We start from the raw sequence: 13,215 nt of genomic DNA on the forward strand, positions 1-13,215 counted from the left end.
ACTGGCAATCTGACATACTAAAAATGTAAATAACAACTTTCTCAAAAAAAGATATTAAAATGAAGTTAGAAAATTAGGCTTTTGAAATATAAAAATTTCATGAACCAAAAAAAAAAAAATGTTTTTTTACCTACCAATACAGGTTTCCCAATTCCTAATAGAGATACACAGGCGACTGTGTATCCTCTACAAAATATAAGACATGTCTGAAATAACTGACAATTTTCAAAAATGTATTATTCTGTAACTAATTATTATATAAATATGCAGTATGCATCAAACTTTTCTTTTTTTGCCGCAAATTCTGGTACCATAGGAAACAAAAGGAACTTTAGCTTTTGTGTCAGCCATTGATAGTGACATGCCACAAACGGTCTGAAATGAATTAGACAACAGGAAAGACATGTGCCTTGGAACACGAGAGAAGCATATTGAGTATTTGTAAGATTGCTTACCACTTAAAACTTCTAATACTGCACAGTACATTAAAACTGTTGCAATATCTTAATACCAGTCAAATCTTTCCTTATGAATTGTCACAAAGATATTAGCAATACGTACCTAAAAACAATAAAATGGAAAAAGTAGCCAGACAAATTTAAGAATGATGGGGGTACATAAGCAGGATTCAAGTAAGACAAAAGTAATATAAGATAGTGACACAATTAAATTCTGAGACAGAAGAATGACTATTTCGGTTTCTGTTTGATTTGGCTTCCCCATCAGGCCACACAGCAATCAAGCAATTACCTGAGGAAATGCACTTTGTTCATCAAGTAGTGAGAAAATTCCAACAGGTTTGGCTAAAAACAAATCCTGTGAAATACCAAAATGGAAAAAAGTTACTTTTGGAAAGTGATTCTGAAAACATTGTAACATTCATTATTGATGGATAAATGGTAAAGTTCAGACTTCAAGTAAAATCACATAAAATTGTTACAGTCTCATTTTGAATAGTAATATAAACTGATAGTTTAGCAAAAGAAAGTGATAATTCATTGGTAAGCTTTTTCAAAAATCTGTAGTAAGTTTTTTCTTTTTTGTTATATGGCTACAGCTATAATAAGGCACTAGCATGAACTATAATTTAACAAACATTACTACAGCATATCTCAAGGTACCAGTAACAAATGAATCCAAATGTTTAAAAAATTTAATAACAATATTGTCCAAGTGGGAAAAGACGAAGGATTAACGCGTTCTGTGACAAGTACGTGAAACAGGTAAGCAAATAATGTAAAAACTAAGAATAAAAAAAGTCTACAACAATGAGCAATATTTAAAAATGAAAGGACTAGGCTGCCCAAATTGTCCACCTGTAAAGTAACAATACTCACCAGGATGGGTTTATTGTCCTTGAATGTTATTGTCTCCCAATCAATGCCTTCTTCTTTGTATTCTCTTTGTCCCATTAAAAAGATATGCTAACAAAAATACAATAAATGCTAAACAAAATTACATAATCTTTAAATACTTTATTTCTCAATTTATTTAATGTCCACAGACGAATAACTAAAGACCTCTTAGTAGACTTACATGATTAAAGAAATACTGTAGTTGTTCATTGGCAAGGTTTATACACAGCTGCTCATACCTGTTGACAGCAAAGTTCTCAAATCCAAAAATATCTAAAATTCCTGAAAAGAAAAATGCATCTTAAAAATAATTCAGAGAAGGTTATTAGATACTGTAAATCAGCTAAATTACCAACGCCTTGTGCAACTAAACAAACTCATAACCAAAACAATCAGATGAATATTTACAAAATAGTCTCTACCAATGTTAAAGATAAGCTTTCTAATAACAACAAGAAATAATTTCAGTCACACAATATTGCAGCAAATGTTTTTTTAGACATGCTTTAAATGATTGGGAGTTTTCTAAGCTAACTCAATCAATGGCAGCATAACTGGAACTACCTCACTGAATTATTCAAATTTAGGCCTCTGCAATCTCAAAATATGCTTACTAGAGACAGAGATATTAGTTATTTTTTCTTTTCTTCTTCCATCCCTTACTTTTCTGTCAAAAAAAATTCAGGCCAAGGTTTGTTAAGATGTGACATTTAGATTTGCCTTTTATCAGTAACACAATAAAGTTGACAGTTAAAGGTTTATGTAATAGTAACTAACATAATTTCCTAGACAATTATCATTAATCTTCTATACAGTGGGCATTAAAATTAGGCAAGCATTAATTAGTACAATTAAGCATTGGCCTTTTACTAAATAGATGATCTTGTCTTTATTAAATTATTATTGAAAACTTACTTTGAAAAAAACTTTATACCAATTAAAAATGTGTAATCTAAATCAAGGAATAAAGTACAAAATGTTAGATTACAAAGTTTTAAGCAACTATGACTGAGTCCTTTATAGATAAATGTTTTGTTTGTTTCAATTTGCACTATAATGGTTCACAAATGTTAAACTTCTTGCTCATTTATTTTCATAAAATGAATATTAATCACAAATTACACAATTTAAAAAAGGCTTTTTGTAAGAAAATATTATATAATAAAAATTTGGTAGTACCATTTGTTTTCATGTTATTTCTTTTAATATGTTTGTTAAAATATATATATTTTTATTCTTTGTCATGTATGGATATTAATTTTGATTGAGTTGTTTATTGCTCCATGACTATCTTAGTACACAGTAAAAAAAAAAAAAAGTACAAAAGTACATATTAGTTTATATTAATACATATTAGTTATATTAATTATATTAATTCTGCCTCACTGCATATTGTCAGTTTCTCCAAATAGCCTGTGCTTTATGTAGTCAATATTTTGTCTTGTATATTGGATTTTTCAATTGCCATGTTGTACATTTTGTACATAATATAGTTAACTGCCTTTTTAAAACAGGATTCTAAAATTTACATATAATAAGACAACAGCCTGGCATTCCAAAGCTGTACCTATTTCATGTAAGTCATCAAAGGTCTCCTTGGGTGTCAAAAGTTCATTAATTTTGCTAACAATCCAGCCGAAAACTCTGCCATATGCAACCTTGGCAATTGAGTCTCTTGCATCTAAAGTAGCAAAAAAGCAAGAAGTAAAATGAAGACAGTGAAATATATTATAAAACAAGGTTAGGGTTCCATAATACCAAAATTATCTCCCTAAGAAGAAATGCACAAACACAAGTATCACAAAGAGCATCCAAAAGTTACAAAAAATCTTTGTCTTTATACTGTTTACAGGCATTTTCCTAATACATCAGATTACAACAGATATTCATTTTATTTTTAATTGGTAAAGACTCAAAATGAAATTTGAAATTTACAAATACAAATGTTAAATCCCTACATTCCATTTAACATTTAGTTTAGTACCCTAGTGCACTGATCAAGTACAAAAACACATTGTATGCAAGTGATGTGTGAAAGAAGTACTGCTTTACCTTCTGCTTGTTGCTGACTGTGATAACGGTTAATAGATTCTCCTCGAGTTACAGACATGGTGCAAATCAAACAGTTCAGAAGCTCATCTTCTTGGACACCAAACTGTCCCTAAAAATGGGTACATACACAGTAACAGATATCTATTATTTTTCATGCCCCCAACATCCTCCTCCTCACTCCCCATTAGCTAGTTATATTCTACTGTTGCCTGGAAACAACATAAGCCTGATTGTTCACTTCCTTCCTTTTGGGTACAATATTACTAGAGTTGACAGACAAACATATAATAATTACAAAATTATTAGTTACAAATTAATTAATTAATTACAAATTACCAGGGTGCCAACTATTCAAATTTAACATTACTATTTTGGTTAACCAAGACCTACATTTTCTTTAATAGGTTTCAGCGAGGGAAACTTGCTATATATTAAAGCCAGTTACAAGCAAAAACTCTGACATCCATCAGTAGACACCTTTCCACTAGCCAAAAAAAAAATCTAAAAAGAGAATATATATGGGTAAGTCCTTTTCATACTAAACTGAAATGTTAAATTAAAAAAAATAAATTTCATCAGAGCACAGTTAAACTTTAGACACTAGTAACGTCCCACTAATTCACATTGTGGGAATGTCCAGAGTTACAACAAGAGATGACACAGTTACAGCTAGATAATCTATCTATACTATCTATACTAATAAAAGGCAAAGCCCTCACTGACTGACTTACTGACTGACTGACTCACTCACTCACTCACCACTAATTCTCCAACTTCCCGTGTAGGTGGAAGGCTGAAATTTGGCAGGCTCATTCCTTACAGCTTACTTACAAAAGTTAGGCAGGTTTCATTTCGAAATTCAAAGCGTAACGGTCATAACTGGAACCTCTTTTTTTGTCCATATACTGTAATGGACGGGGGCGGAGTCGCGTATCGCGTCATCACGCCTCTTACGTAATCACGTGAAACGCCTTGGGGCCGATCTGGAAGAAGGTAGGGCAGCGCCTTGATTTAAACGATTCCATGTCTTGGTGGGTTTAATACTGTGTAAGCATACATATTAACACATGTGCAATTAAACGTGTGCATTTACGGGGTGATTTCTCAGGCTTAAAAGCTCGCCTTTTATTAAAAAAGTAAATGCAAACTGTTTTCATTCTGAAGGGCACAAACCCGTTGGATTTTGTAATGATAGTTGATTAGTAAGGTCTATTAAGGGATACTTACAGAATGATTAGTAATGCCTGTGAATGCCCATGCAAGTAGGAGAATGGGCGTGAACTAAAGAACGAGTAGTAACATGTACAGTAAATGTCTCTAAAGTCTGTCTATTAAAAAGTTATATCTTTCAATCCTGTGTATTGATTAAACTACGAACCTAACAAGATCACTACATGGTGTCAGAAGTGACGGATTAGAAGAGGAATGTAAAGAAGAGGTTCAGCTTTTGAACGAATCTCGTGTCTGTGAGTAACCCGAAAACGTGGTCAGAAAGCGCTAAGACGTTCTAGCAAAAGAGAAAAAAAAATATGGAAGGATTACAGCCCCCACCAAATCTCCAGTTAAAGGGAAATGTAGCTGAAAATTGGAAAAGATTTAAACAGAGATTCGAGTTGTATCTTGCTGCGATTGAAGCAGATAGGAAAAGTGAAAAAATGAAAGTGTCTATGCTTCTACATGTAATTGGCGAAGAGGCGCTAGAGGTGTATAACAATTTTCAGTTTGAAGAAGATGGAGACAATATGAAATTGAACAAAATAGTTGAAAATTTCGAAGCGTATTGCAACCCAAAGCGCAATGTGACGTTTGAGCGGCACAAGTTTTTTACATGTTTCCAGAAAAGCGGCGAAACAATAGACCAGTATGTGACGGAATTGTGTAATAGGAGCTGTTCTAAGAAGAAACCGTTGAGACATCAAAGGACCAATAACCTCTAATCAGAACACTAACACCAGTGAAACAAATATTAACGAGAAAACAAGTATAAATCAGGAAAGAACATCTCAACTGCAAACACAATTAAGCAGAAGATCAAAAGTCAAGTAAAACCACCAGAACGACTCATTGAGACATGTTGAGGATTAAAGGAACATTTTCAATTAAGAAATGCTGAATTCCTTTAACAGTTGTGATTTTTATACATAGTTTGAATGCTGGATGTATGCCTGAAATGTTCTGGATAGTTCAGTTGTTTGAAGTGATAAAGTTTATCAAAGTAGCATTTGAAATGTATAACATTACTAAGCTTATAAGTACTGCCTTACATCTCTTTAAGAAAGAAAGATGTAATGATACTTGATTTAAACGATTCCATGTCTTGGTGGGTTTGCGTAGCTTATTGTCAATATCTTTACACTTGTTTTTAAGACTTATTGACTGAAACGGGCTTTCACGAAAAAAGTTAGGGCTTTGCTACAGGATACACCCTCCACAAGTTAAGGAAGTAAAAATAAAAGTATATATTTCTGTTTTATTTAAACCTTTTAAGTTCGTATGCATAGCCCCATTTGGCTGTTTTAGTTTTTTTTTTTCTTTCTTCAGTAATATTTAATCTCCTTAAAGAAAAACAACATATGAATTTTACTTTTTTTGTATCTCTTTAGTAATATTTTAGTGTAAAAGGATAACCAGTATTTAAACCTTTTATGTTACTTTATAAAGTTATTTTACACAATGTTGAAAAATTAATAAGAAAGCTACATATTTTGGCAGCTGCTGCCAAATGAAAAAAGCTCTCCAAGAGAAAACCTCAATTAAGAAGAAACAGTTTGCACTATCTAAAAAGGAGAAACCCTCATTTATAAAGGTTTGCTGCAGATGACTTAACTGAAAATAAATGAATAGTTCCTATGTGTATAATACATATTTATCTATTTTACTTATGCCTTTATTCCAGCAACTTGCAACATCTGAGGTACAATTTGTTACATTACTTTTGTTTTTTGCAGCACAGGCAGGTGAAGTGACTTCCTCAGGGTCACACAGTGGTGTCAGTACCAGGATTTGAACTGACAAGCTCCTGGTTTGCTGAAATATTACTGAAGAAAGAAAAAAAATGAAAACGGGCAAATGGGGCTATGCATACAAATGTCCATCCATCCATTATCCAACCCGCTATATCCTAAATACAGGAGCCAATCCCTGCCAACACAGGGCACAAGGCAGGAAACAAACCCCGGGCAAGGTGCCAGCCCAACGCAGGGCGCACACACCCACACACCAGGGACAATTTAGAATCGCCAATGCACCTAACCTGCATGTCTTTGGACTGTGGGAGGAAACCGGAGTACCCGGAGGAAACCCAGACAGACACGGGGTGAACATTCAAACTCCACGCAGGGAAGCAAACCCGGGTCTCCTAACTGGCACCTTTCACTGTGCCACCATGCCGCCCATATACAAACTTAAAAGGTTTAAATAAAACAGAAACATATACCTTTATTTTTACTTCCTTAACTTGTGGAGGGTGTATCCTGTAGCAAAGCCCTAAGTTTTTTCATGAAAGCCCCTTTCAGTCAATAAGCCTTAAAAACAGGTGTAAAGCTAAACTTGCAACCATTATTCAATTACACCTGCCTAACGCCTCTCCTAAGGGGACATACTGTGGGATCTAGGCATCAGTCAAAGCACCAATCACAGGCCCGATTAGAAAGCAGGGAAATGTGATTTGTCGTCTCCCTCCCATGTAACAATCACAGCCCATGTTACAACGCACTGTGTGTATATATGTGTATGTATGTGTGTATATGTATGTGTATATATATGTTGATATGTGTATATATATATATATGTATATATATGTGGATGTGTATATGTATATATACAGTAATCCCTCCTCCATCGCGGGGGTTGCGTTCCAGAGCCACCCGCGAAATAAGAAAATCCGCGAAGTAGAAACCATATGTTTATATGGTTATTTTTATATTGTCAGGCTTGGGTCACAGATTTGCGCAGAAACACAGGAGGTTGTAGAGAGACAGGAACGTTATTCAAACACTGCAAACAAACATTTGTCTCTTTTTCAAAAGTTTAAACTGTTCTCCATGACAAGACAGAGATGACAGTTCAGTCTCACAATTAAAAGAATGCAAACATATCTTCCTCTTCAAAGGAGCAAACAAATCAATAGTGCTGTTTGGCTTTTAAGTATGCGAAGCACCGCGGCACAATGCTGTTGAAGGCGGCAGCTCACACCCCCTCCGTCAGGAGCAGAGAGAGACAGATAAAAAAAATCAATACGTGCCCTTCGTGCTTTTAAGTATGCGAAGCACCGTTCAGCATGTCGTTTCAGGAAGCAGCTTCAGCTGCACAAAAGATAGCAACGTGAAGATAATCTTTCAGCATTTTCAGACGAGCGTCCGTATCGTCTAGGTGTGTGAACAGCCCCCCTGCTCACACCCCCCTACGTCAGCGCAAAAGAGAGAGAGAGAAAGTAAGTTGGGTAGCTTCTCAGCCATCTGCCAATAGCGTCCCTTGTATGAAATCAACTGGGCAAACCAACTGAGGAAGCATGTACCAGAAATTAAAAGACCCATTGTCCGCAGAAACCCGCAAAGCAGCGAAAAATCCGCGATATATATTTAAATATGCTTACATATAAAATCCGCGATGGAGTGAAGCCGCGAAAGGCGAAGCGCGATATAGCGAGGGATTACTGTATATATATATATATATATATATATATATATATATATATATATATGTGTGTATATGTAGATATGTGTATACAGTAATCCCTCCTCCATCGCGGGGGTTGCGTTCCAGAGCCACCCGCGAAATAAGAAAATCCGCGAAGTAGAAACCATATGTTTATATGGTTATTTTTATATTGTCATGCTTGGGTCACAGATTTGCGCAGAAACACAGGAGGTTATAGAGAGACAGGAACGTTATTCAAACACTGCAAACAAACATTTGTCTCTTTTTCAAAAGTTTAAACTGTGCTCCATGACAAGACAGAGATGACAGTTCCGTCTCACAATTAAAAGAATGCAAACATATCTTCCTCTTCAAAGGAGTGCGTGTCAGGAGCAGTGACTGTCACAGAGATAGAGAAAAGAGCAAACAAATCAATAGGGCTGTTTGGCTTTTAAGTATGCGAAGCACCGCGGCACAAAGCTGTTGAAGGCGGCAGCTCACACCCCCTCCGTCAGGAGCAGGGAGAGAGAGAGAGACAAACAAAAATCAATACGTGCCCTTCGAGCTTTTAAGTATGCGAAGCACCGTGCAGCATGTCGTTTCAGGAAGCAGCTGCACAAAAGATAGCAACGTGAAGATAATCTTTCAGCATTTTTAGACAAGCGTCCGTATCGTCTAGGTGTGCGAACAGCCCCCCTGCTCAATCCCCCTACGTCAGGATCAGAGAAAGTCAGCGCAAGAGAAAGAGAAAAGTAAGCTGGGTAGCTTCTCAGCCATCTGCCAAATGCGTCCCTTGTATGAAATCAACTGGGCAAACCAACTGAGGAAGCACGTACCAAAAATGAAAAGACCCATTGTCCGCAGAAACCCGCAAAGCAGCGAAAAATCCGCGATATATATTTAAATATGCTTACATATAAAATCCGCGATGGAGTGAAGCCGCGAAAGGCGAAGCTCGATATAGCGAGGGATTACTGTATGTATATATGTATATGTATATATATGTTTACATAACCTCTTTAACACACTACTTCTCCGCTGCGAAGCACGGGTATTTTGCTAGTAATAATAATAGAAACTAAAATGCACAACACACTGCACTCATAACTGTGAAAAATACTTGTAAGATTCCAGGGTCCTCATGCATAACGTCGTGCGTAGGATTCGCACTATAACATGACGTAAGCACAAAAGCCGAAATGTGCTTATGCACAGAAAAATCCAGATGCAGGAATCTGTGCGTTCGCCAACTTCCGTGTTCTTCCGCTACATAAATCCCGCTCAGCGTGGAAATAAACGCACGTGCACACGCTTGCTGTCCCACCCCAACTCCTCCCAGAATTACGCCTCTTTGAATATGCAAATCAATATAAATAGCCCTTAAGCCCAGCATTCTGTGAAAAGGCAATGGCAAAAGTACGAGGAAAAATGGAAGACTTTCAGTGAATACCAAATAGAGGCAAAGAAAAACATACTATTTGTTGGTTTAAACAGTTATATAAGCAACACAAGGAAGTTGATCGAGTGACATAGTGTGTCGGAGAAACTCGAAAGCTCAAGTTCATAAAGTCACACAGTGCCTGAAATAAAAAAGTTGCCACTTATCAAAGTCGGCGTGAAAAGGCGTCTCGTAGCCCATCGTCTGAGTGTCATATGAAAGCTTGTTAGGGTACAGTGAAAAAAAAAAAGGCACACAGTGTAAAAAAAAGCATGAAATGTCAACTTTAATCTCGAAATTTCCACTTTAATCACATAGTTTATTTTGTCATTAAAGTAGAACATCATAAACTTCATCTTAAAATCGTTTAATTTACTAGTTTCTCAAATCCCATCGTGACTAAAGTAGCACGTTAAATGCTTTGTTATGTATTTCATCTTATATGTGCTCTATGTGCCTGAATCACTACGTGCTCTTCCTCAGACAGGACACAGAATCCATTACGTTCGTAATATTACAGCTCTCTGAATAATTAAAATACTGAGAAGTATACGTGATATCATTTTCATGATGATATAAGTTAAAGCATGTTATTAAACATGGAAACATGGTGGCGCAGTGATTGTTCATTTTGCTGCGCCATGCGCAACCTTCAATGAAATGCTTTATTACAGAAGTACTGTCTTTTTCAAAACGTACTAACCCCCAATTCCTGTCCTTACTTTTCTTTCTCCAAATACCCAATTGCCACACAATCAGCTCTGTAATAGACGTTAAGCTATCTGTAAGCTTAGAACGCCGATTCTTCAAAACTTTTAAGGAACATCGAAATATCTTCATAATGTTTAATTATTCTATCCATCTATCCTTCCAGTGCCGCGCCAATCCGTGAACGAAGCTCAAGCTCGCTAGTGCTGCAGCACCGCGTAGTTAAAGTTTTATCTGTATAATATAATCAACATATTTTGCTGCATTTCATCTTAAAAATGATATCGTCATCATATGTAAATACGTGCTTTATAAAGTGGCTCAGGTTGTGCAATATTATAACTGTATTATAAGTACAATTACCTCACGGCAAGTACAAACAGTTCTACAAGGAGCACTTGATGGACTGATTGAGTGCGTGTATAGTTCTTGGGATGAAACTGTTTGTGAACTGCGAGGTCCAAACAGGAAAGGCTGTGAAGCATTGGTAGGATGAGAGCAGTTCAAATAGCGAATGGCTGAGGCAACGAGTGCTGTATACCAGTAATTCTCTTTCCAATCGCTGTAGATCTGTGATTCACACTCAGATACAGTGATATAAATACTCCAAGTGGTGCAGTGAGAGTAATATGGAAAAAGATGATCCACTGTGGCAACACCTAACGGGAGCAGCTGACAGAAGAAGAAGAAGGTGCAGTGAGAGTAACAACGCTAAAGCAGTTATGGTATTTAGAATAGTTTGACCATTGTGTGGACCATTATATTGTTACAGGTTAATTACAATCAGATTCATTAAATTTATGAACGATATGCGGTTAATTTCAGTGTAGTTGATAAAGCTGCCATCATGGATGTGGATCTAAGAAAGGGTAACCACACAGGAACAGTAGCACTGCTTTGACACTGGGTGCCGCCAGTCTGCAAAACCGAGCGGAGAACTTGCGTACGACAGGGTATGAGGTACTGTGGAAAAGTGCGTGGCTTTACGCCAAGTGTAGGTTTTATACATCGCAATTTGAACGTGGAAACGTTCTTGCGCAACATTTCTGTGCGTACGTACCGTTTATACATGAGGCCCCAGATTACTAATAAACTAAACATGAAATTTATTTCAGGAGGAAAACTGACAGGTAAAAACAGAAATGTTGCTCGTCTATTTTATTACATCACAAAAAATATGAAAACTATTTTTGAAAGAAATTTTGGCAATGGAGGAGGGGGCAACGACGCAAGAATAAGCTAAATGTTAAAAGGTCCTAAGTTGTAACTAGCAAGCAAACTAAAGTCAAGAAAAATTATTTCAATTAAATGTTATAATTGGATCATAAAAAGGTACTGACTGGGCTGGTAAGAAAACCAATAGCCACATAAACCCTTACATGTTTCATTCATATCAGATTTTTTTGGTTAAGATTAATACAGTAAAAAGCACACCGAGCTGGAGCATAGCCATCCAAGCTTTTAGTTGCCACATTTCGATTTACTTTATACACTCCACTGTACCCTTTCTTAAAATTTAAAGCCTACTGGCTGAATGGGCTGGTGGGAATTCAACAGAATCTAAAAGTTATTTCACACCAAAAACAAACAAACAAACAAAAAAAAAACAGTAACCACTTATCATAGGCATGTTTCTTTTTCTCATAGTGCCTCGAAAATTATTACATCGTCATCCTAAAAAAAAATGATGTGTTTCCCATTAGGAAATCATAAATAAAATTAATTTAGTAAAACACAATGCTAAATGACATTGGGATTCTAACTGCCAAGGCTTTTGGATAAGTCTAAACACTGTACTTTTTGACAGACCAACATTTGCCTATCTCCATTAGCAAAGATGCTCATGCTGTTTCAGATTAGTTTGAGGATGATGGAGGACAACATAACTTGCAACAGAAATGTTATGAAATTGGTAAAAGTGGTCTGCTCAGACAAGTGTATCTATTTTAACCATTTTAAGCTACTGTAGTGTTTTTCTTTGGCAGTGTGTGTTTCAGTATCTTATGTTTTATAGGGAAGCCACCAATATTTTTAATATGTACTTCCAATGTTGTGAATCATTTTCTCATCAGTACTGAAAAAAAATGATGCTATTACCCCACTGCTGAAAAGCATCCAGATGATGCTACTGCTGTTATACTTTTCAACGAGGATGGTATGACTTACTTGGTGTACAGTGTCTAATTTACACAACATGTACCGTTTTGTAATCAGGTCGAAAGTTCTACTTTAGTCTCACCAATTCACAAGACTTCTGTGTAAAAATTTTAAGGTCATATTTTAAAACACACCATGAGCAAGGATATACAAAACATGTTTTAGCCACGATTTCTTCCCTGTAACACTTCCAATAAAGGCCCTTTTGTGGGAAATTATTGAAACTGTTGATAAGAACATCACCATTCATTGCAACCACTACTACAGAAACTCAGAGTCGCAAAACATCCTCTTGTACAGCAAATGAGTTTACAGAGAGAGTCATATCCAGGTAGCACAGTTGTTTTACTTTTCCTGCTTTGGTACAATACATGCCACTGAGGGCCTTGGGGCAGTCAATGGTTATGTAATCTTCTATAGACTTGAGCTTCTCTATAATCATATCTTTGAAAGGTTTTTTGGTACCTTTCTTTTCAAAGCCTGCATCATAATATTGGGGATTCCTATAAGAATATATTTACCTCATAAATTCATTTAAAGCATGTCTTCCATTAATTTCTTACACAAGCAGAGTCCAATGTTGTGATCTATTGAGGTAATGTGTTATGGAGATATACAGTTTTAAATTTGATAATGCAACTTTCTCATTTTTGCAAATTTTAAAGGTTCTTAAAATTTCCATTTGATCTACCATGCTCTTTAACTCATTATGGATCACAGAAGGAAAAATACTGTAACTCATTATACAAAGACTTCTTTGTTAATCTTTAGGAAGAATGTCATTCATCAACAAATAAGAAAATGATACAATGAAGAACAGAAAAATGTAATCTTAGACATTAAATACAGTCTCCATCACTAATGGCC

General features: G+C 35.9%; 1 protein-coding gene across 2 annotated transcripts in view; it reads right to left on the minus strand.

Moving 5' to 3' along the window:
* Positions 1–13,215, minus strand: part of LOC114654330 (myosin-IIIb) — a 174,038-nt gene that overhangs the window by 54,679 nt on the left and 106,144 nt on the right. For both annotated transcript variants that reach the window (XM_028804811.2, XM_051929489.1), the window contains exons 9-13: positions 3,408–3,516; positions 2,923–3,036; positions 1,537–1,637; positions 1,338–1,424; positions 751–816 (exon numbers count right to left, since the gene is read on the minus strand). In XM_028804811.2, coding sequence (XP_028660644.1) covers positions 751–816; positions 1,338–1,424; positions 1,537–1,637; positions 2,923–3,036; positions 3,408–3,516 — 477 coding nt within the window. The remainder of the gene's footprint in view (positions 1–750; positions 817–1,337; positions 1,425–1,536; positions 1,638–2,922; positions 3,037–3,407; positions 3,517–13,215) is intronic.

This window comes from Erpetoichthys calabaricus, chromosome 7 (assembly GCF_900747795.2).
Source record: "Erpetoichthys calabaricus chromosome 7, fErpCal1.3, whole genome shotgun sequence".
NCBI lineage: Eukaryota > Metazoa > Chordata > Cladistia > Polypteriformes > Polypteridae > Erpetoichthys > Erpetoichthys calabaricus.